Genomic DNA, 23,574 nt, shown 5'->3' on the forward strand with positions numbered 1-23,574 from the left:
ACCTGCACATTAACCTTTATAGAAATCAGATTAGCATGATTTAAGTTGCAGGTGATGATAAGTATCATGCGTGTCCCTAGCCTGCCTTGAGCGGGCGCGGCTATCTTCCTCCCGCGGGGACATCTTGAGTGTGTGAGCTCGTTGGTTACAGCGTCTTGTATACGCCAGGCCGAACTGTCCTCCGATAACCTGTCCTACAACCTGTCCTCCTACAGCCTGTCCTCCTACAACCTGTCCTCCTACAACCTGGCCTCCTACAGCCTGTCCTCCTACAACCTGATCTCCTACAACCTGTCCTCCTACAACCTGTCCTCCTACAGCCTGGCCTCCTACAACCTGTCATCCTACAACCTGTCCTACAACCCGTCCTCCTACAGCCTGTCCTCCTACAGCCTGTCCTCCCACAACTTGTCCTCTTACAACCTGTCCTCCTACAACCCGTCCTCCTACAACCCGTCCTCCTACAACCCGTCCTCCTACAACCCGTCCTCCTACAACCCGTCCTCCTACAACCCGTCCTCCAACAAAGAACGTTGCTTTTCGCTCGTATGCGTTACCTAAGGCCAAAAATTGTCGTACTAGAAAATGAAAGCGGCTGGCGAAAGTAACATACTGTCCCGTTTTCTGTTTTGTGTCCTCTGGTATGTTAGGAGAGACCACTTTAAACTGACCGTTTTCTTGACGTTGGAAAACCTTAGGAGGACGGGGCTGGCCAGGCTGCCTGACCCTGGCGCACTACCCGACGGGGTCGCCTGTGGCTACCTGAGCCGCGCGCCTCCCCTTGCTTGAAGGCGTATGTTGTGTAGCCTACTTAGCTGCTGAGATGGTCTTCAAGATGTTTACCTGTTGGTGACCCGTCTGCTGTTGTTGTTGCTGCTGCTGTTGTTGTTGCTGCTGCTGCTGCTGCTGTTGTTGTTGTTGTTGCTGTTGTTGTTCCTGATGATCCGGCTGTTACTGATGTTGGAGTTGTGGCTGTATTTTCAAGTCTTATAGAAACCAATGGCACTCGTCCGCTGGAACTCAGTATCACCAGTGGTACAGATCACCAGGTGCTGAGGACCTCTGAGTGGCCACTCAGGACCACTCCCCATACCTCAGGGCCACTCCCCACCCCCTCAGGGCCACTCCACGCCCCTCAGGGCCACTCCTCACCCCTCAGGGCCACTCCCTACCCCTCAGGGCCACTCCCCACCCCTCAGGGCCACTCCCCACCCCTCAGGGCCACTCCCCACCCCTCAGGGCCACTCCACGCCCCCCTCGGCCTCTCACCGTTGTCCCACACCTGTGTTCGGGGACAGGAAGCCTGGACTCTTGGTTCTCGAGGGCACCATAGACCAACTATGGAGCTTCCCCGGGATGCTGCCCACAACAGTTGCCTAACTCCCGGGTTGCCTAACTTTTTACTGCAAGGTAAACAGTGGCCTCAGGTGAAAGGAAACTTGCCCAACCGTTTCTACCAGTCCCGAGGATTGAACCCGGATGCCTCAGTTGTGAGCCAGCGACGTAGACCACTCTGCTACAGTTTTGGAACTAAAAAAAATTATTACAAAATGAATTAATAAAAGAGAAAACAACATTTTTAAGAAAATTCGATAAGTCGAAAATGAAGACCCAATCTTTGGCCAGTCTAGCATAGCTAAGTCCTAGCATAACCTAGCCTAAACCTCCCATAACCTAACCAATACCTACCATTGCCTAGCCTAAACCTCCCATAATCTAGCCTAAACCTCCCATAACCTAGCCTAAACCTACCATAACCTAGCCTAAACCTCCCATAACCTAGCCTAAACCTTCCATAACCTAGCCTAAACCTCCCATAACCTAGCCTAAACCTACAATAACCTAGCCTAAACCTTCCATAACCTAGCCTAAACCTCCCATAACCTAGCCTAAACCTTCCATAACCTAGCCTAAACCTTCCATAACCTAGCCTAAACCTACCATAACCTAGCCTAAACCTCCCATAACCTAACCAATACCTACCATTGCCTAGCCTAAACCTCCCATAATCTAGCCTAAACCTCCCATAACCTAGCCTAAACCTACAATAACCTAGCCTAAACCTTCCATAACCTAGCCTAAACCTTCCATAACCTAGCCTAAACCTACCATAACTTAGCCTAAACAACCATAACATAGCCTAAACCTCCCATAACCTAGCCTAAACCTCCCATAACCTAGCCTAAACCTCCCATAATCTAGCCTAAACCTCCCATAACCTAGCCTAAACCTACCATAACCTAGCCTAAACCTCCCATAATCTAGCCTAAACCTCCCATAACCTAGCCTAAACCTACAATAACCTAGCCTAAACCTTCCATAACCTAGCCTAAACCTACAATAACCTAGCCTAAACCTTCCATAACCTAGCCTAAACCTTCCATAACCTAGCCTAAACCTCCCATAACCTAACCTATACCTACCATTGCCTACCTTAAACCTCCCATAACCTAGCCTAAACCTCCCAGTAACCTAGCCTAAACCTCCCAGTAACCTAGCCTAAACCTACAATAACCTAGCCTAAACCTCCCATAATCTAGCCTAAACCTCCCATAACCTAGCCTAAACCTACAATAACCTAGCCTAAACCTTCCATAACCTAGCCTAAACCTTCCATAACCTAGCCTAAACCTACCATAACTTAGCCTAAACAACCATAACATAGCCTAAACCTCCCATAACCTAGCCTAAACCTCCCATAACCTAGCCTAAACCTCCCATAACCTAGCCTAAATCTACCATAACCTAGCCTAAACCTCCCATAATCTAGCCTAAACCTCCCATAACCTAGCCTAAACCTATCATTGCCTAGCTTAAACCTACCATTGCCTAGCTTAAACCTCCCATAACCTAGCCTAAACCTCCCAGTAACCTAGCCTAAACCTCCCATAACCTAGCCTAAACCTCCCATAACCTAACCTATACCTACCATTGCCTAGCTTAAACCTCCCATAACCTAGCCTAAACCTCCCAGTAACCTAGCCTAAACCTCCCAGTAACCTAGCCTAAACCTACAATAACCTAGCCTAAACCTCCCATAATCTAGCCTAAACCTCCCATAACCTAGCCTAAACCTACAATAACCTAGCCTAAACCTTCCATAACCTAGCCTAAACCTTCCATAACCTAGCCTAAACCTACCATAACTTAGCCTAAACAACCATAACATAGCCTAAACCTCCCATAACCTAGCCTAAACCTTCCATAACCTAGCCTAAACCTCCCATAACCTAGCCTAAACCTACCATAACCTAGCCTAAACCTCCCATAATCTAGCCTAAACCTACAATAACCTAGCCTATACCTATCATTGCCTAGCTTAAACCTACCATTGCCTAGCTTAAACCTCCCATAACCTAGCCTAAACCTCCCAGTAACCTAGCCTAAACCTCCCAGTAACCTAGCCTAAACCTCCCATAACCTAGCCTAAACCTCCCAGTAACCTAGCCTAAACCTCCCAGTAACCTAGCCTAAACCTCCCAGTAACCTAGCCTAAACCTCCCAGTAACCTAGCCTAAACCTCCCAGTAACCTAGCCTAAACCTACAATAACCTAGCCTAAACCTACCATGACCTAACTAGGAACCCGGACTAAGATTTGCCAGTCCACTTGTGTCAGAATAACTTTATCGTGGCGATAGGCTTGCAAGGTCCGGGGAGACTCACTATCAGGAGGTAACCGCCGGTGTGGAATAATCTACCGCATTTGCTTATCGATAAATGAGTTCCCAGACGACGGCCCCGGAGCGCAGACACCGTCCCAAACATCTCTTTGTTGAGACAGGTTTGAGAGAGGAGAGTGGGAGGGAGGACAGCGTATCACAGGACCTCTCAACGTGTCCTGGAAGTGCTCTATTATCGTCTCATCTGATCCGCTACACGCCAGCAATTTAGTACTAGTCAGGTAGAGTGGCCAGCAAGATGCGCATCTCTGATCTCTCTTGTACAGTGATAAGGCCGCCGGGTTTCTCATTCCCTTGACGCGCTAGTCACCGTCTTGGAAGGTCTCCGGGCTCATACCCACTCCTTCCCATTTGTCCTTCCATGAGTCCTCCAATTTGTTCTCCCATTTGCCAAGCCTTCACGCACCTTAGAAGATGACCTGGCTCCCTGGAGGGGAAACCTGGCTCCCTGGAGGGGAAACCTGGCTCCCTGGAGGGGAAACCTGGCTCCCTGGAGGGGAAACCTGGCTTCCTTTGGAGGGGAAACCTGGCTCCCCTGGAGGGGAAACCTGGCTTCGTGGAGGGGAAACCTAGCTCCCTGGAGGGGAAACCTGGCTTCCTTTGGAGGGGAAACCTGGCTCCCTGGAGGGGAAACCTGGCTTCGTGGAGGGGAAACCTAGCTCCCTGGAGGGGAAACCTGGCTTCCTTTGGAGGGGAAACCTGGCTCCCTGGAGGGGAAACGTGACTCCCTGGAGGGGAAACCTGGCTCCCTGGAGGGGAAACCTGGCTCCCTGGAGGGGGAAACCTGGCTTCCTGGAGGGGAAACAGACAGAAAACGATGAACTAAAACACCTTAACCTAGCCTAACCGAGCGACCCACGCATAGAAAACGTGAATTTTTGTTTGCCGCTATGATTTATAGTTCATCATATTTTGTCCGTTGGGGGGATGTTGACGTCAAAATTGACGTTGACATCAAAGTTGACGTCAGCCGGAAGGTCCTCCTCCTCCACAGTGGCGTCCACGCCTCACCACACACACTCATCACCCGGTACAGTACTGAGCCTTGAGGTTCCTGCCCCCCAGCGATGCTTCTTCCTAATGGGCACTTTACTCTCCTATACTTAGGTCGCCGCCCTCTGGGTTATTGAGGTCCGCGAGCCTCCCCCACTAATGTACCTGGCGCCGGGGTCTCCCCAGGTGGCGTCGGGGTCCCCCCCAGGTGGCGCCGGGGTCCCCAGGTGGCGCCAGGGTTCCCAGGTGGCGCCGGGGTCCCCAGGTGGCGCCGGGGTCCCCAGGTGGCGCCAGGGTTCCCAGGTGGCGCCAGGGTTCCCAGGTGGCGCCGGGGTCCCCAGGTGGCGCCGGGGTCCCCAGGTGGCGCCAGGGTTCCCAGGTGGCGCCAGGGTTCCCAGGTGGCGCCGGGGTCCCCAGGTGGCGTCCGCCAGGGCTGGAGGCTGGCGGTGGGAGCGTGAGAGCAGGTGCTGGGGGACAGGTAATTGGCGCACCGATGCTCCGTCACGCTCCGATCATCACGCCGTCTCATCACCTATTATTTTCCGGCATGATTTGCTTACCTGTGTTACTTTATTGCATTTGGCGGCTCCTGCCAAGCACTTTTTTTTGCCTGTTTCTTGCATATACTTCGCTCGCTCTTGTGGCATTATTTATTTATACTATTTTAGCCCAACCACTGGTAGCCCCCCAGTGGTCGCTGGGGCCCCCCAGTGGTCGCCGTGGCCCACCAGTAGTCGCTGGGAGGCCACCAGTGGTCGCCGGGGCCCACCAGTGGTCGTTGAGGGCCACCAGTGGTCGCCGGGGGGCCACCAGTGGTCGCCGGGGGGCCACCAGTGGTCGCCGGGGGGCCACCAGTGGTCGCTGGGGGCCCACCAGTGGTCGCCGGGTTGTCGTACATGATAGCACACGACTCTGTCGGCGGGAAGCAGTAATATCGCTTGAAGCTCTTATCGAAAGCTTTTGAAGGTTGGGCTGGCTATCTGGCGGGCACGATGGTCGCCTCCCGCGTGTACCAAGGCGAGAAATCTGACCTTTAAGGCTCCGCGCATGATCGAGGTCGGGCGGGCATAAAAGAGTTCGCCACCATCGGGGCATCGCTTCTACAGTTGCATGAACGCAGCGATGTTTTGAAGGTGAGCAGAGTGTTACCCTCTGTTGGTATGGTATGGTGCCCCCACTCTACCCGCTCCCCCACTCTACCCGCTCCCCCACTCTACCCGCTCCCCCACTCTACCCGCCCCATGTTCCCACCACTCCCGTACTCCCACTACCTCCTCCTATGTACTGGGCACCTTCTCCGTACATCAGCTCCTAGTTCTCACTACGGTGTGAATAGGCACACACTGGGATCCCAATAGGCACACACTGGGATCCCAATAGGCACACACTGGGATCCCAATAGGCACACACTGTGATGCTAATAGGCACACACTGTGATGCTAATAGGCACACACTGTGATAATACCCATATAAACACGGAAAATGAACCTCACCCACAAATTTCTCAAGTTTAAACAAATAAACATAAGAGTTGACTAAGAGCTACCTGAGCGAGACGGCTGACACCCGACAGAGTGCTCCATAAACACCTTGAAATGCTCCTACAAGTTCTCTGGCATCTGGAACAGCAAGAAACATTAGCCGTGTGTGGACGATAAGCATCTCCACCAACGCACAATAGCGGAGCTCTTAAACCATAACATCATTTATATTACAAAGCAAAATATGGAGGCGGTTTATGACTTGGAGGAGGAGGGGGAGCCATCCAGGGCCAAGAGTTACACCTGACTCTATGTCAGGTGTGAGGGACGTTTAGGGCCTCGGGCGCCCTTGGGACGGGCTTCTGCAGGTGCCTCGCGACACTCCGCTAATGGGACGGGCTTCACAGACCCGGGGCTCCTCCAGCGGGCCGGGTAAAGCTCGGGGTACCTGTTGGTGTTTTGCAGATCTTTGTTTTCTATTCTACTTTAAGGGCTGGCGATCGTCTGGGGGGAAGTGGGTTATTAAGGCCGTCACTATAGCTTACTGACCAACCTGTGTGTATATGTTCACTGTGTCTATATTGTGGAGTGGCCCACACTGTGGAGTGACCCACACTGTGGAGTGGTCCACACTGTGGAGTGGTCCACACTGTGGAGTGGTCCACACTGTGGAGTGGCCCACACTGTGGGGTGGTCCACACTGTGGAGTGGTCCACACTGTGGAGTGGCCCACACTGTGGGGTGGTCCACACTGTGGAGTGGTCCACACTGTGGAGTGACCCACACCTCTCGGCGTATATATTCCCTTCTTGGCGAATAAAGAAACTTCATATCAACATGATATAATAATTACCTCTGTAAGATAATTATCATCACCAGTAACAACAGCAGTACTGTATCACCAATACATTTTGTGTCATGTAATACACCAACCAGTCAGGCGGGATACAGTAGCCTACACTAGTACACATACACAGGTACACTCACCCACACGGTGTTAATTGAACATTTTGCTGATCTTATCACAGCAAATTATTGAAGTTACAGCGCCGCTCCTGTGCCAGGTAAGTCCACTACGGGCTCACCATAGCCAGTGCTACTTGGAACTTTTTGTTCCAAGTAGCTGAATCTTAAACAACAACAACAGCAAATTACTCTGGGGGACTTTCAACTTGTAATTTGGATAGGTGTAAACTGGGGTCTTTTCCCTGTGGTGAAAGTGAGCTGGGGGGGTCTTTCCCCCGTGGTAACTACCCACGGCGTCCCCGTGGGTAGTGTAGAGACCCCGTGCGGTAGTGTAGAGACCCCGTGGGGTAGTGGGGCATCTCTGGGGCATCACGTGCCCGCCGGCCCCAGCCACACCAGGTGTCTAGACTGGTGCTCGTCGAGGCTGGAGCAGCGGTGCGATAGTGAGCTGCTGGTAATGGAACTCTTATCGTGCCTCTGGTAATCATCGTGACTCTTCATCTCGTCGCTGTTATTGTTTACCTGCGTTGCTAAGTTGTCTCCTGGTCCTTGGGGGGAGGGGGGGGGCTCGAGTTGAACTGTATCTAACACATGTATCATGTATTATAACACCTGTATCATGTATTATAACACCTGTATCATGTATTATAACATCTGTATCATGTATTATAACACCTGTATACATGATCATGTATTTTAACACCTGTATCATGTATTATAACGCCTGTATCATGCATTATAACACCTGTATCATGTATTATACCCCCCCTGTATCATGTATTATAACACCTGTATCATGTATTATACCCCCCCTGTATCATGTATTATAACACCTGTATCATGTATTATAACACCTGTATCATGTATTATACCCCCCCTGTATCATGTATTATAACACCTGTATCATGTATTATAACACCTGTATCATGTATTATAACACCTGTATGGTGTATAATATTTAAGTTCGTTGACAAATGACTCTAATTTTGTTTACATAGTCTTAAGACACATGTAAGATGCCTGTTTAGCATTGAACTCTAGTAGGAGCAAGATGGGCACAAGTGGCTTAGTGGTGTTAACATGATAGTGGCTTAGTGGTGTTAACATGATAGTGGCTTAGTGGTGTTAACATGATAGTGGCTTAGTGGTGTTAACATGATAGTAATGATGGCGGCTTAGTGGTGTTAACATGATAGTGGCTTAGTGGTGTTAACATGTTAATAATGGCAGGTTGTCTCTCCCCAGGTACGTAACGCCGAGGACCCCGGGTCACCAGAGGAACCTCGACCCTCCAGCAGCACCAGCGGGTCTCCCGGCGCCTCCCTGGGCCCCACCTCCCCTCCACCACACCCTCAGGTAAAGAACATTGTAGATAACATTGTAGATACTACGCCCTCGACCGTGTCGTGGTGTAGTCGTCTAGACCGCGTGCGTCTGGGTTCGAACCCTGCGCCTGGGGTAGAATTCTCATTTACGGCTTCTGTGGATGTTCTTTTCACCACACATGGGTCACGTGACAGTGGAGCTGGGGGTCTTGGGACACGGAATTGTAGGTTGAGATGGGTCACGTGATGACTGGTTATATTTGCGATAGTGACCTGTGGTGAACTGTGGTGAACTTTGGTGACCTCTAGTGACCTGTGGTGACCTCTGGTGACCTCTGGTGGTGTGGACGAGGCCTCTCGGGCTGCTCCCTAAATGTCCGGATGTGTTTTCTTAGTATTTTGATGAGTATTATTTACGGTGTGGATCTGATGGCAGCGGGATTTATTACTCGTTTATGACCTGTGGAGTTGGTGGGCGTGGGCGGGGGTGTGGGCGGGGAGTATGGGCGGGACATGCTTTTGGAAAGGAATAAGACATTATATGACAAAATGAAGCATGAACACTCGCCTCCATCCATCTGCCCGTCTCCGAATATTATTTATGAACAATTCTGAACACGTGACACCTTTAAACACTTTCAATATATATATATATATATATATATATATATATATATATATATATATATATATATATATATATATATATATATATATATATATATATATAAACGACAGAAAGATTTAGATTCATGATTGTGGCGCGAATCTGTGAATAAGGAATATATATGTAACTCTTAACACCTGTAACTTGAAAATTTGCGTCACTCTGAGCGTCATCTGATAACTTTCAGCTCAAACTTTGTAATGTATAACAAATTTGACGTAGCTTGCCAGCCTTCTCAAAGTCTAGATCAGTTAACAACTGGGTTGTCAAGGATAAGGAGAAGTCTGAAATACATGCACGCACGCACGCACACACACGCACACACACACACACACACACACACACACACACACACACACACACACACACACACACACACGCACGCACACACACACATGGCGGAAACAAATGGGCAGAGTTTCTTTCACCCTGATGCACCTGTTCATCTAGCAGTAAATAGGTACCTGGAAGTTGGACAGCTGTTACGGGCTGCTTCCCGCGCGTGTGTGTGCGTGTGTGTGCGTGTGTGTGTGTGTGTGTGTGTGTGTGTGTGTGTGTGTGTGTGTGTGTGTGTGTGTGTGTGTGTGTGTGTTTGAGAGAAATATATACAGTAGACATAATAGAGGAAAAATAAATTGGTTAGAAAGACGGGGGTCCAAGAGCTATTAGCTAGATTCTGCAGATACAAATAGTAAAATACAAATAGTAAATACACACATATAACAATATATATAATATATTCATACTTACACACAAATATATATTCCACTCTAAACATATAAAACACGATATTGCATTTTTTTCCATCAGATTTTGAAGTTTGTTGAGTGACATTAAGTGTGGTGTGGGTGGGATGGGCCGGGCTAGGAATGGCGGAAGGTCTGGGGCTGAAGCCTTAGGATAGGGCTGGGACTGCGGCCAGGGCTAGAGAAGGGCTGGGATGAGTTGGTGGATTGGTAGGAGTAAAACTATATTGGGACAGGAATGGGACAGTGTTTGGGGGTTGAGCTGGAGGGACTGCAAGGACAGCTTTGGGACATCTGGGGATAGAACAAGCCTGGGATACGCTTTGGGCTTGGCTAGACGGGGGTCAACATACGTCAGGCTGCGAGCAGCCGCGTCTAACAGCCTGGTTGATCAGTCCAGCAACCAAGAGGCCTGGTCGACGACCGGGCCGCGGGGACACTAAGCCCCGGAAGCACCTCAAGGTAAGGTAACCTCAAGGTAGAGCAGTTAGGAACGAGGGGCCAGATTCACGAAGCAGTTACGCAAGCACTTACGAACCTGTACTATTTTTCTCATTCATTAGCGGCTTTGTTTACAATTACTAAACAGTTAATGAGCCCCGAAGCACCAGGAGGCTGTTTATAACAATAACAACAGTTGATTGGCAAGTTTTCATGCTTGTAAACTGTTTAATAAATGTAACCAAAGGCATCAAAGATTGATGAAAGATGTACACGTTCGTAAGTACTTGCGTAACTGCTTCGTGAATCCGGCCCGAGGCATGTATGTGTACTTTAAAAGTGCTAATACTGTTAGTATGTTGAGATATGCTGGTTCAAAGGACCGGAGATTTCATCCTCAATCTCCTACCATCAGTCGATATCAAGTTATAATTATTATTTCTGAAATTCTAGACTTGTAGACAATCTACGCAAGCACTTACGAACGTGTACATCTTTCCTCAATCTTTGACGGCTTTGGTTACATTTATATAAACAGTTTACAAGCATGAAAACTTCCCAATCAACTGTTGTTACTGTTATAAACAGCCTCCTGGTGCTTCGGAGCTCATTAACTGTTTAATAATTGTAAACAAAGCCGCTAATGATTGAGAAAAGATGTACAGGATCGTAAATGCTTGCGTAACTTCTTCGTGAATCTAGCCCCTGGATGATGGGTGGTGATTGTACTCCGTCAATCTCTCACAGCTTGTACCCCGATGTGGGGGATTGTTCCGATTGTTCACTATACCCCTGGTCGTCATTGTGGGTGATTGTTTCCCCTACACTACCCCACCTCTCACACTACTCACCTGCCACCACCTCTCACACTGCTCCCACACAACACAACCCCTGCAGGGCGTCATCTACACAACAACACCCATTAAACAGGATAGATGCTTCACTCACCTGACGTTAAACAACATACATATTGACGTGAGCAGGTGGACTGGGGCGTGGCCCGGGACCCCTGGCATGGCCCGGGACCCCTGGCATGGCCCAGGACCCCTAGCAAGGGTGACCACAGAACACCCTTCACCACCCCATCCTATCACCAATTTGAGGGTATGAACACAATACAAAAAAATGGTTAAGACACCCCCTGAACCCCTCAAGGGTCCGTTTTCCCTCGAGTTGCTTCATAACCCTAAGGTAATATAACTACAAGAGGCTTATAATCACAACCTATATATGTATATATACACGCAGCTTTGTGATATAGGCCGCGTGTTTGTTTTTCTAGCAGGTAACCGCTATGCATAGTCGCTCTGCTTAGCAGTGTGGGTTGCTGGGAGGGCTTTTTATAGGACTGACTCGTAAAAAACGGGGGTTCTTTTATTTGCCGTGGGTCGAACGAGGATTGGATTATAAGTTTACGACGACGAGCCTCAAGTGATTGGTGTATGGATTAGGAGCTTTGAGTTCCCTTCCTGATGCTGGGGAGTTTGAGGAGGATGATCCGGCTCCTCTGGCCCCGCAAAGGCGCGCCTCTTTTGTTTTTATTTGGTTTTACAACTTCGGGAGTGGTTGTTATATGGCGGTGATGTTGTCAGTGTGTTGTTGAGTAGTGTTGTGTTGTTGAGTCGTGGTGTGTTGCCACGGGCCGTTGATGGACAGTTGAGAGGCGGGCCGAAAGAGCAAAGCTCAACCCCCGCAAACACAACTATCTTGAGGTTATCTTGAGATGATTTCGGGGCTTTAGTGTCCCCGCGGCCCGGTCCTCGACCAGGCCTCCACCCCCAGGAAGCAGCCCGGGACAGCTGACTAACTCCCAGGTACCCATTTTACTGCTAGGTAATAGGGGCATAGGGTGAAAGAAACTCTGCCCATTGTTTCTCGCTGGCGCCTGGGATCGAACCCAGGACCACAGGATCACAAGTCCAGCGTGCTGTCCGCTCGGCCGACCGGCTCCCACTAGACCACTCCCACTCGACCGACTAGGTGAATACACACATACACACACAGTTGATGGACAATTGAGAGGCGGGACCAACGAGCCAGAGCTCAACCTCCGCAAGCACAACTAGGTGAGTACACCGTCTAACTCCCAGGAACCTTTATTACTGCTAGATGAACATAGGCATCAGGTGAAAGAAACTGCCCATTTGTTTCTGCCTCGACCGGAAATCGAACCTGGGCCCTTAGGACTACGACCCCCAGAGCAGTCAATGTCCGCGTGCGCATGTGTGTGAGCGCGAGCGCACCTTCAGGATCAAGCTTTAGCTCTTGTACCTCGCCTTTCCTACCTCCGGTTGTCTAATGCGACTTCCGATCCTATCTACTTTTGAGGTTAAAGTTGCGTGACGTCATTGATGACAAGGGGTGGTGACGTCATGGATGGTCTGTTGTGGTGGTGACGTCATGGATGGTCTGTAGCTTTATTGGTGACGTCAGAGCTTTGTGGTGTTGATGGTTGTAGTACCACGATGACTCAACGTGACTCGGAATACTCTGGAACGTCACAAAGTGACTCAACATGGGCCTGGAACACTCTGGAACGTCCCAGAGTGACTCAACATGGGCCTGGAACACTCTGGAACATCCCACAGTGACTCAACATGGGCCTGGAACACTCTGGAACGTCCCAGAGTGACTCAACATGGGCCTGGAACACTCTGGAACGTCCCAAAGTGACTCAACATGGGCCTGGAACACTCTGGAACATCCCACAGTGACTCAACATGGGCCTGGAACACTCTGGAACATCCCACAGTGACTCAACATGGGCCTGGAACACTCTGGAACATCCCAGAGTGACTCAACATGGGCCTGGATCACTCTGAAACATCCCAGTGACTCAACATGGGCCTGGATCACTCTGAAACATCCCAGAGTGACTCAACATGGGCCTGGAACACTCTGGAACATCACAGAGTGACTCAACATAGGCCTGGAACACTCTGGAACATCCCAGAGTAACTCAACATGGGCCTGAAACACTGAAACATCCCAGAGTGACTCAACATGGGCCTGGAACACTCTGGAACATCCCAGAGTGACTCAACATGGGCCTGGAACACTCTGGAACATCACAGAGTGACTCAACATGGGCCTGAAACACTGAAACATCCCAGAGTGACTCAACATGGGCCTGAAACACTGAAACATCTCAGAGTGACTCAACATGGGCCTGGAACACTCTGGAACATCCCAGAGTGACTCAACATGGGCCTGGAACACTCTGGAACATCACAGAGTGACTCAACATAGGCCTGGAACACTCTGGAACATCCCAGAGTAACTCAACATGGGCCTGAAACACTGAAACATCCCAGAGTGACTCAACATGGGCCTGGATCACCCTGGAACATCCCAGAGTGACTCAACATGGGCCTGGAACACTCTAGAAGGGTGTTAAGAAAGGTAATGTAGCGGGTGAGTGTGTACACAGACCTGGCAGGTGGAGCCGGCGGCCGCCAGCCTTGGCGGGAAGGAAGGCGAAGCAGCACCTGTCTCTCCGGTACCAGTCACGGCACTCTCACCACGACCCAGAGACTGGCAGGTGTATACACACACACACATACGCGCCCTGTAGTACCTGTCATGTGATGCCCTGCTAGAGCTTCCTGTGCTGCGTGGAACCTAGCGAGTGTATCTGGCCCTGACATCCCCCCGATGCTGCGCGGTACCTAGCGAGTGTATCTGGCTCAGGCATCAGGTCTTGAAGAATGGATTTGACCGTAGCCCTGCAACCTTCCCAGAAATGCTGGAGGAACAACAGCGGAAGCTTTCAAGATAGAACTCGACAAGTTCCTGCTGGGGTTACTGGATCAGCCTGGTTGTGATGGCTGTGTAGACAAGAAAAGGCTGTGGAAGTCGAACTCTCGAAATCATCGCCGTGTAATTAACAGGTTACTGGTTCTGGAATCAGGCCCAATTAAGATATTAACCTACGAATCTCTCTCAGTAGAAATCCTCAGGTCCTGGAACCTGTCCATGGAGCCAGGCCCTGGAACCTGTCCATGGAGCCAGGTCCTGGAACCTGGCCATGGAGCCAGGTCCTGGAACCTGTCCATGGAGCCAGGCCCTGGAAGCTTGTCCTTAAACCTAATTCCTGAAAGTCCAGGGCTGGAAAGACAGGATCACTTAAGGTTGCTAATTGGCTTCAAAATATTATAATCTTAGTGAGGTTGAGTTCCGTATTTGTGTTGTATAAAGCCACTTATCACTGTATGACTCTCACAAGTCACAAAGCTCTTACAGAGCTCTCACAAAGCTCTCACAAGTCAAGCCAGGCTTGGGGGGTAGAAGAACTCCCAGAGCCCCATCCAGCAGGTATGGCTCCAGCGTATTGAAAAACAGACTTGAAACCGCCTCAGAGGAACGTTTCTGTTCCAGTCGCGCCTCCAGGGGTCTCCTCCAGGCGCGACTGGAGCCTAGGGGCAGTGCTTGCTGGGATGACCCCAGCAAGCACGCTAGCTGGGGTCATCAGTATGCCATGTTAGCGGTGACAAGGGTGGGGGAGGAGGAAGGGCCGGGCGGGAGGTGTGAATATAGTGTTAAGTATAGTGTTGGTGGCGTGGCAGACGGGGTCAGAGCGGGGCCCGGCGGGCTACCCGACAAGATCCGGGTGAGGGCCCCTAACTCCCCGCCCCGCCGACAACTGGGCTTGACGCGGCGGCGTCTGTAGCCATTGTAGTGGGGGCCCTGGTGTGGCAGGGACGTTCTCCCCCTACAGAACCGTGAGAGAGCGCACCATTGTACATTGTCCCAAGCCTTATGCATACGCTCTTGAAATTCTCTTGTTCCATTCCCTTAATATATCCCCCCCCCCCCCCCCGTGGTTTCCTGCCCTCTCTACAGTCATTATTGTGAGGTCGGATGCTGCTTCTCTCTTGAGTGCACACACACACACACACACACACAAACACACACACACACACAAACACACACACAAACACACACACACACACACAAACACACACACACACACAAACACACACACACACACAAACACACACACGCACTCTTGGAATGCAATAGGCAGTGATGTGGTGGAGGCTGACTCCATACATAGTTTCAAATGTAGATATGATAGAGCCCAGTAGGCTCAGGAACCTGTACACCAGTTAATTGACAGTTGAGAGGCGGGGCCAAAGAGCCAGAGCTCAACTCCCGCAAGCACAACTAGGTGAGTACACACACACAGCGAAACAGCTAGACCAGCCATAAAAAGAAGAGAAACGTTAACTTAAAAGATGGTGAGGAGACACAATGAAGAAGAGAAAGAGGTGGAGGTAACCTAGATGTTCAGGTAGATGAGCCTTGGGAAGGGGAAAGCGCCAAGCCATTACGACTATATAGCACTGGGAAAGGGGTCAGGATAAGCATTTGGGATGGGACGGAGGGAAAGGAATGGTGCCCAACCACTTGGACGGTCGTGGATTGAACGCCAACTTGCATGAAGCGAGACCGTCGCTCTACCGTCCAGCCCAAGTGATTGGGTAGTGAGGGGGGGGGGGGGGGAAATAGGAGAGAGATCTTTGAACCTCCGTCAATTTTCTTCCATATATGGTCATGTGTAAATCCTGCAGCTTGTGTGTGTGTGTGTGTGTATGTGTGTACTACTCACCTATTTGTGCTTGCGGGGGTTGAGCTTTGGCTCTTTGGTCCCGCCTCGGAACCTGTGTGTGTGTGTGTGTGTGTGTGTACACTGGTGTCCCCTGTGTATACACTGGTGTCCCCTGTGTATGTGTTTGGTTCAAGTGTTTCCCGCCTCCCAGCTGGCCCTGCTCCTCCAGAATGTACAGTTATGTAATGGTAACGCGTGTGTGTGTGTTCTTAAGACACTCGTACACCCTGTGTGTGTGTGTGTGTGGCGTCTTAGACACAGTGATCAAGGGTGTTGAGCTGGTGGTCTTAACGGTGCATGTCTCTCTCAGACGTGGCTCTATCTTCGTGCCTTCCTGGCACAGGTTGTAGGCACCTAGTGAGCTGCAGCTAGGTGCCACAGGAGGAAGGTGGCAAGCCGCACCTAGGAACCTCTTAAGGAAGGTGGATAGCGGGCGCTAAGAGCCACAAGACCTGTGGCTCCTAGCACGAGGAATACTGATGAAAGTTACAAGGTGTTTGGTCTGGGCCGCATGGCTGCACGTGCATTGATTAGACGATGAGGTCAGTGATGCGTACCTTCGATGTTTTCATGCGCCATATTTGTGCGTTCGGTGCGTGTGGCCAAGCAGCTTGTGTGAGTGGAGGGTGGTGGGGGGGGGGCGTTAGGGAGTGGAGGTGTGAGTGTGTGAGTGTGGGGCATGAGGGCCTCCACCCATGTGAGTCATGAAGCCTCCGGTCCGGTGTGGTGGCGAGTCTCTAACCTGCCCCCGTTCCCACCTCACACCTCATCATCTTTGACCATCCCTCATAAAACCTCACACCTCCCTCACCTACACCTGCCCCCACACTTACCTCACTCTACTCCCCGAGTCATCCACCAGCTGCCCCTCCCCGAGTCATCCACCTGCTGCCCCTCCCTGAGTCATGCACCTGCTGCCCCTCCCCGAGTCATCCACCTGCTGCCTTCATAGTGCTATGTAGTCATACAGGCTTGACGCTTTCTCCTCATAATTACCTTACTTTGAAAATGCTTTTTACTGACTTGGTATATATATATATATATATATATATATATATATATATATATATATATATGTATATATATATATATATATATATATATATATATATATATATATATTTGTTTTCCTACTGTGCAACAGTTTGTGGGAACTAATTAGTTTTTACGATGGCCCGAGCCTCCTCCGTCTCTTGTTATTTACAACTAATCTTTAGCAAATCAAACTAATCAAATCAACTAATCTTTAGGGATTAAGCAACACACGTTGCTTAATCCCACATGATGGGTGGTGGGGGACGAGGTGTGCCCGCCAGCGTGACCGTGACAAGTCACCAACCTCACAATGCCACCAAGTTCCAAATAAGGGACCAGCGCGATGCCCTGCCGGACGCCGCCCGCGCCTTGTGCAGGGGGCACCTCACGTCCGCTCCTCCGTGTCCCCGTGTCCCTGTGTCTCCCCGTGTCTCTCCGTGTCTCTCCGTGTCCCCCCGTGTCTCCCTGGCGGGACTGTTCGCTACTGGGGCTGTCATTGTTGCCAATTGATTTAGATTTTCGTAATTTTGAATCATATTTTCACGTTTTCTTTTTGATAGGTTTCCCATGTACGGTGCTTTACTGGATGATGTCCTGTAATCTATTTTAATAATGTTATCATTTTGTAACAAGACCGTTTTTTTTAACGTTGTTTGTTGTTTTGATTAGCGTTTTGCCTTCTAAGTTGTCACACCTGATTATATAAATCATATGATTTTCTGCTGTTTCCTTCTTTATCCGTTTTCTTTCTATGTCATTCGTTTTCTTTCGTCTTCCTCGGCTGTTTTATTTTGGGTTATTATTGATGTCTTTTTGTATTATAACCTGAGGTGACATCAAGCTGATTACTTCTGGCTTTGCGAGGATAATTACCCGACGCTCACAGCAACCTATCCAAATAGAACGTCGCATTTCGACGTATACTCTACCTAAGGCCAAAACTTGTCGCACTAGAAAATGGTAGCGGCTCGCGAAATTTACATACAGTCCCGGTTTCTATTCGTAGGTCCTCTGGCAGGTTAGGATAAGGCACTTTAGTACGATAGTTTCTTGAAGTTGGGAAACCTTAGGAGGACAGAGACTGTGTCTATTTCTACGTCAGTATCTCAAGAATATGTGGATGAGATGCAGGCGATGAGTCACAATAACGTGGCTGAAGTAAACGTCGTCGTCCCTTCAACTTTTAGTGTGTGGTCTGGTCAACATGAAGATGAGTTGCTCAGGTGTATTCTATCATTATAAAAATATACAAAATGGTATTGGAAAATACTCATACAGCTTTAATGTGAAGCCTAAGACTTTCCCTGAATACATATACATACACACGGGTATATAATCCGACTGTATGCAACGTAATTTATGAAAACAGACCATTATGTATTGTGCCAAGTGCAGAAGTTTATACATTGTTTTTATGCATAATAAACCCCATAAGCTATGCACTGGCCGCTCTTCAGGGTCTAATAGGCGATCATAATTGACTAACTACCTCTTTGATTATTAAAACTTAACTTTGGTTACAGTTAGAGACGCTGGACTCCAACGTCAGACAAAGGTTACCACAGCTCCAAGATCTAAGGAAATATTGTAACCTGAACAATGCGATAGTTGCACTTGAGGTAACTAGGTGAGCTCCAGTTCAACTCCATTTAGGATGATATTTTGCAATACTCAGCAAAATGTGTATAGTTTTTGTTGATAAAAATACGACGACGAGGGGAAGGTCGGTTGCGCCCCGGCTTACAAGTGTGTTCGTCAACACTGAGGGAAGACAGAAAATGTGCACCTCGCTTCCCTCCCATCCCGAAGGGGTGACGATAAGAATCTGAGATCCGGTGCTGCTCTATACTTGGGGAGTATTTTGCTGTTGTCTGCGGTTTGATTTTGGCTCATTGGAGTGGATATGAAAGATAGAGGTGCTTTGCAAATCTCAGATTTATATTAACAAGGAAATATGAGTTAGAGGAATGAAGCTACAAGGGGCATACAAGTATGTTTTAGGACGGCATGTTGGTGCTGGCGCCGTACAATTCGGTGAGTACACACACACACACACACACACACACACACACACACACACACACACACACACACACACACACACACACACACACACACACACACACACACACACACCGAAGAGCAGGGTAGACCACTCGGTGTATACTTCCCCAAGCACCGGGGAACTCCATCCTCATGTCCCTCCCATATGCAATATATTCACAGCGGCTTTGCGTTTCCTCCAGATAATTACCGTCGACCCCTGTGTCCTCCCCTGGGGTAGACAGCCTGTCCTCGCACCCTGGAGGACACCGCGTGTGCTCACCTGTTATCACACCGTGAATGATATCTCTACACAATACTGTAACTTGCCATGAGCTTGTTATCTTTGCTCGATTTGCCACTCCATTAAAAATGCAACTGTTTTGCCTAACCAGAAATGTACGAACCCAAGCAACCCAACTAACCAGCTATCGAGGCTGATGCATAAAAAAAGTCAATATTTCGTTGCTTTAATTTGTACTAATACTATATAATTTTTAACGTAATGGGCGACTCCGTACGAAATACGACCTATTAGGTGAGAGTACCTTACTGAGTGGGTGGTGAGTACCGGGTGGTATCCTTCAGGATAAGTACCACGGTGCCCGAGCATCACCTTGGGGCTGGATAAGCCCCTGAAGGCAGTAAATATTATAAGTCTCCATAAGTCCTTCAATGGTGTTAGAAGTGCGTCCTCGTCTCCTCTGATACCATCTTTATTATCCTTTGTTGGTGCTATCTTCGGGGTCCTGTGAATTATTGCTACCTTTCCCGGTGGGTCCTGTGAATTATTGCACTCTCTCCCTGGTGGCCGTTGAAAAGCTGCACCCTACATCAGCTGAGAACATGATTGGACCAGACGTTTATCATTGGTTGGCGGGGTAGATCAGCCAGGGAGGGTAGTGGTAAGGGGCGTGTGGGTGCAGGGGCGTGGGCGGCGTGAGTCGTGTGGGCGAGGGGTGGCACTGGACGTGTGGGCGGGATCTGTGGTTTAGGTCCGTGGGCTGCTCCGGTGCCCTGCGGGGACCGGGGCTTTCCGGAGTTTCCGGCTTTCTGGAGTTTTCCTCCGGAAAACTAGATAGTTTTCTTCAAGAAGTGCCGGACTAACCGGGCTGTGGTGGGCATGTGAACCTGAGGGCCGCTCCAAGCAACAGCCTGTTGGACCAAGCTCTCACAAGTCAAGCCTGGCCTCAGGCCGGGATATAGGGAGTACAACAACCCTCCAGAACCCCATCAAGCAGGACGTAATGTTTGAGAGAGAAATGCGTAATAAGTAGTATTAAGCGCCCCGCCGGGAGCCAGCGACCAACCGCCCCCATGGCGAGCCTCACAAGACCATGTTGACTTCAAACGTACTCTCTCTGGCTCGTGGTTTTATTTGGTTTATTTATGCGTTCATTCTGCTTGGGTAGAGGCATTATCCAAGCGACGCCCCAACCGACATTTTCTTTTAAGGAGGGACTCATCTTTTTGGCGTGGCCCCCATGTTCTCTTGTTGTTCCTCCGGAATACCCTCCTTTTGTGAGGCGTTTGTGAAAGGTCAGAGGCGTAGACTATGACAGATGGGAGTATAATACCAGGCTGGCGGAGGTAAGACAAACTGCAAGTTCCTGTGGCAAATATAATATTTTTGTGTAGTATGTTATGAAGAGTCTTGGAGGACGAGAGTATGCACCAGCATACATATTGCTGACTTGGTTCTGCACTGTTGCAGACTTGGTTTTGCACTGTTGCAGACGTGGTTCTGCACTGTTGCAGACGTGGTTTTGCACTGTTGCAAAGTATAGCCTTAATATCTCTTGCAGTGTTTAGGCTAACAAATTGGCACTTAAAATGGAAGGGGAGGAGGAGGAGGAGGTGATGGGTGGCACGGAACAGGAGGAGACACGCGACGTAGGAGGGGAATGGGGGGGGGCTTGGGGGAAGTGGGGTGTTTGGGGATAGATAAGAGAAGGATCATTAGATAAAGGATGGGCCGGGGAGAAGGGAGCACGGGAGACATCTCCCGTCACGCAGGGTGCAGTCGCACCTCCACAGATCTCCAGTATCAGCTCTTGATACTGGTAATGGCTCAAAAGGGCCACCACTTACGGGCTATTCATGCCCGTGCCACCTTTTGGGTGGCTTAATCTTCATCAGAGAAGGGAGATCATGGTGGGTGTAAAGATGCGAGGAAGAAAGGGAGGAAGACTGAAGCAAAAGGAGGAGACGCCAGTCACCACCTTCATCACCACAACAGTCCCTATATCTCAATTTACTAATGGATCACACGGAAGGTCCCTTTGTAGGAGCCGGATATAAATATATAGAGACTGGCCGCAGGGCGTCCGGCTTCATCTGGCGCCAGGGTTACGGCCTCCCAGCCTGGCTGATGCAGGCGTCCTATCAGGTTTTTGCCTCGTACTTAACGCACGTACACCAGTCATGCAAATTAAGCCTAGCGTCGGAGCGTGCTCTACCAGTCTTCACAAAAACCCCCGCAGCTCCCCAAAGACTAAACGCTCGCAAGACTCCACAAGCAGGTATCGGGTGATCTCTGGAGCCTAATGTGCGCGTGGGTCGAGTCCTGCCGTCCTCACGGCGCTCGTCACACGCCAAATCAACCTCTTTATATAGAGATCCAAATTAGAATCGAATCGTTTTCCAATGAGTGCAGTGATGGTGGCGATACGTCGCTGGGAAGTTTATACCCGACGCCGCGGACGGGTTTCTTGGGGCATGTGGGCGGCTGGCTGTGCTCAGGTGACTGCCTGCCACCTGCTATTGCCCGTCAACTGCCCACCTCCCGTGTGTGGGTGACGGCTTCCACCTGTTCTTCCTCGTCAACTGCCCACTACTCTTGTGTAGGTGACTGGCTTCCACCTGCTGTTGCTCGTCAACTGCCCACCATCATGTGCGTGGGCATAGGTGGTTGCCCTCCACCGCCGTGCTTACCTGTATTTACCTGGAATGGGTTCCGAGAGTTCTTTACTCCCTAAGAGTTGTGATAACTTGACCTAAGCGGCTGTTGCTTGGAGCGGCCCGCAGGTCCGCGTGGCCATTACAACCCGATTGGAACAGCGCCTTCTGCAGAGACGTTTCCACCTGTCTTGAACACGTCCGCTTGTGTCCCGAAAATATTTAACGTCTTGGATGAGTTGAGGTTGAGCAGCCGTGAACACTAATGTTCATAGTGTTCTGTGATTGTGTCTGTGGCACCTCTACTCTTCACCGGGTCTTTACCATATTCCTCGCTCTAGTAAGTTATGTTTTTGTGTGCATATTTGAGACCTATAGGTCTCGTCTCTTAATTCAGCCGCATCACATGATTGATCTTGTGATTCTCAACACAAGGAATCCCCCCAGGCTCGAGTAGAAGAACTCCCAGAACCCCATCAAGCAGGTTAACAAGCTTCAAATTTGTCCCTAAGTTGCTTAATGAAATATTGAAATATTAATATGGAAAATTCAGAAGTATCTAAAATATAATTGTGGGCTTTATGTTTGTGGTGTTACTATTGAGTTCATTTATAGAAACAATAGTTTGATTACTGTGGGGTTTATTGTGATATTGTCGTATATTATTAAACCAGAAACCACTTAAGTTTGACCTTACACACTAAACTAGTGTCTTAGTGTGACCTTACTAATCTAGTGTCGTAGTGTGACCTTACACACATTCGTAGCCAGTGTTGCCAGATGGTCCCCCTTCCCTTGGGCCACTCACGAGCTGTACAGGTTTGTGGCAGAAGGTGAGGGTGACTCTTGGTGCCCCGAGAGTCACAAGCCTGTAGGGTTTATAAAAACTATACTTATACACAGACTGTCAGTGGCAGGTTAAACAACGGGCTGAACTCTACACAGACAGAACTAGCTGCACTACATCAAGCTACCAGTATACTAAAAAACCACTGGAAACGCTGGAATCATTTTCAGTGATTCAAAATCTGCATTTCAATCACTTGAAAACTTCTGTGAGATGAACAGCAAGAGCTTCATAATAAGAGTTATAAATATCCTGCTCGCTGCACAGATTATAGGGTTTAGGATCTCATGTGTGGATATCATCTCGCATAAGTATAACCCATCATAATGACAGACATTGCAGCCAAATTAACGTATATCAAGGATGAAGTTGAACAAAACCTAGGTATCCCCAAACTCTCTTGTTATGACCACTGTTCCGAACACTCAGGTGAGATAGGAGAGAAATTACTGGTACCTCAACAGGCCATTATTAATTTGGAAATTACCTAAAGGCCTGAAAACACAAGTATAAAAAGCTAAGATTTATTTAGATCTGAAACCTATGTCTTTGAGCAGCACATAACGTCCACCAGACCAACCGGGCTGTGGTGGGTATGTGGGCCTGTGGGCCGCTCTAAGGAACAGCCTAGTGGACCAAACTCTCACAAGTCAAGCCTGGCCTCGGGCCGGGCTTGGGGAGTAGAAGAACTCCCAGAACCCCATCAACCAGGTATCAACCAGACTGTGCGACACAGAGGTTGCCAGGATCAGGTTGGGTTACCGTTACCTGTGGCAGGTGGCTACAGGTGACGGATCTCCCAATCCTGAACACTCCAGGTGCAAACTCTGTGAGCAGGA

General features: G+C 49.4%; 1 protein-coding gene across 6 annotated transcripts in view; it reads left to right on the plus strand.

Annotated features, from left to right (window-relative positions):
- The window catches only part of Sarm (sterile alpha and armadillo motif), a 329,198-nt gene that overhangs the window by 162,812 nt on the left and 142,812 nt on the right, over positions 1–23,574 (plus strand). For 4 of the 6 annotated variants that reach the window (XM_045759498.2, XM_045759502.2, XM_045759499.2 and 1 more), the window contains one exon: positions 8,368–8,478. The exons of the other annotated variants lie outside the window; for them this stretch is intronic. In XM_045759498.2, the coding sequence (XP_045615454.1) occupies positions 8,368–8,478 (111 nt within the window). The remainder of the gene's footprint in view (positions 1–8,367; positions 8,479–23,574) is intronic. 6 annotated transcript variants of the gene reach the window in all.

This window comes from Procambarus clarkii, chromosome 83 (assembly GCF_040958095.1).
Source record: "Procambarus clarkii isolate CNS0578487 chromosome 83, FALCON_Pclarkii_2.0, whole genome shotgun sequence".
NCBI lineage: Eukaryota > Metazoa > Arthropoda > Malacostraca > Decapoda > Cambaridae > Procambarus > Procambarus clarkii.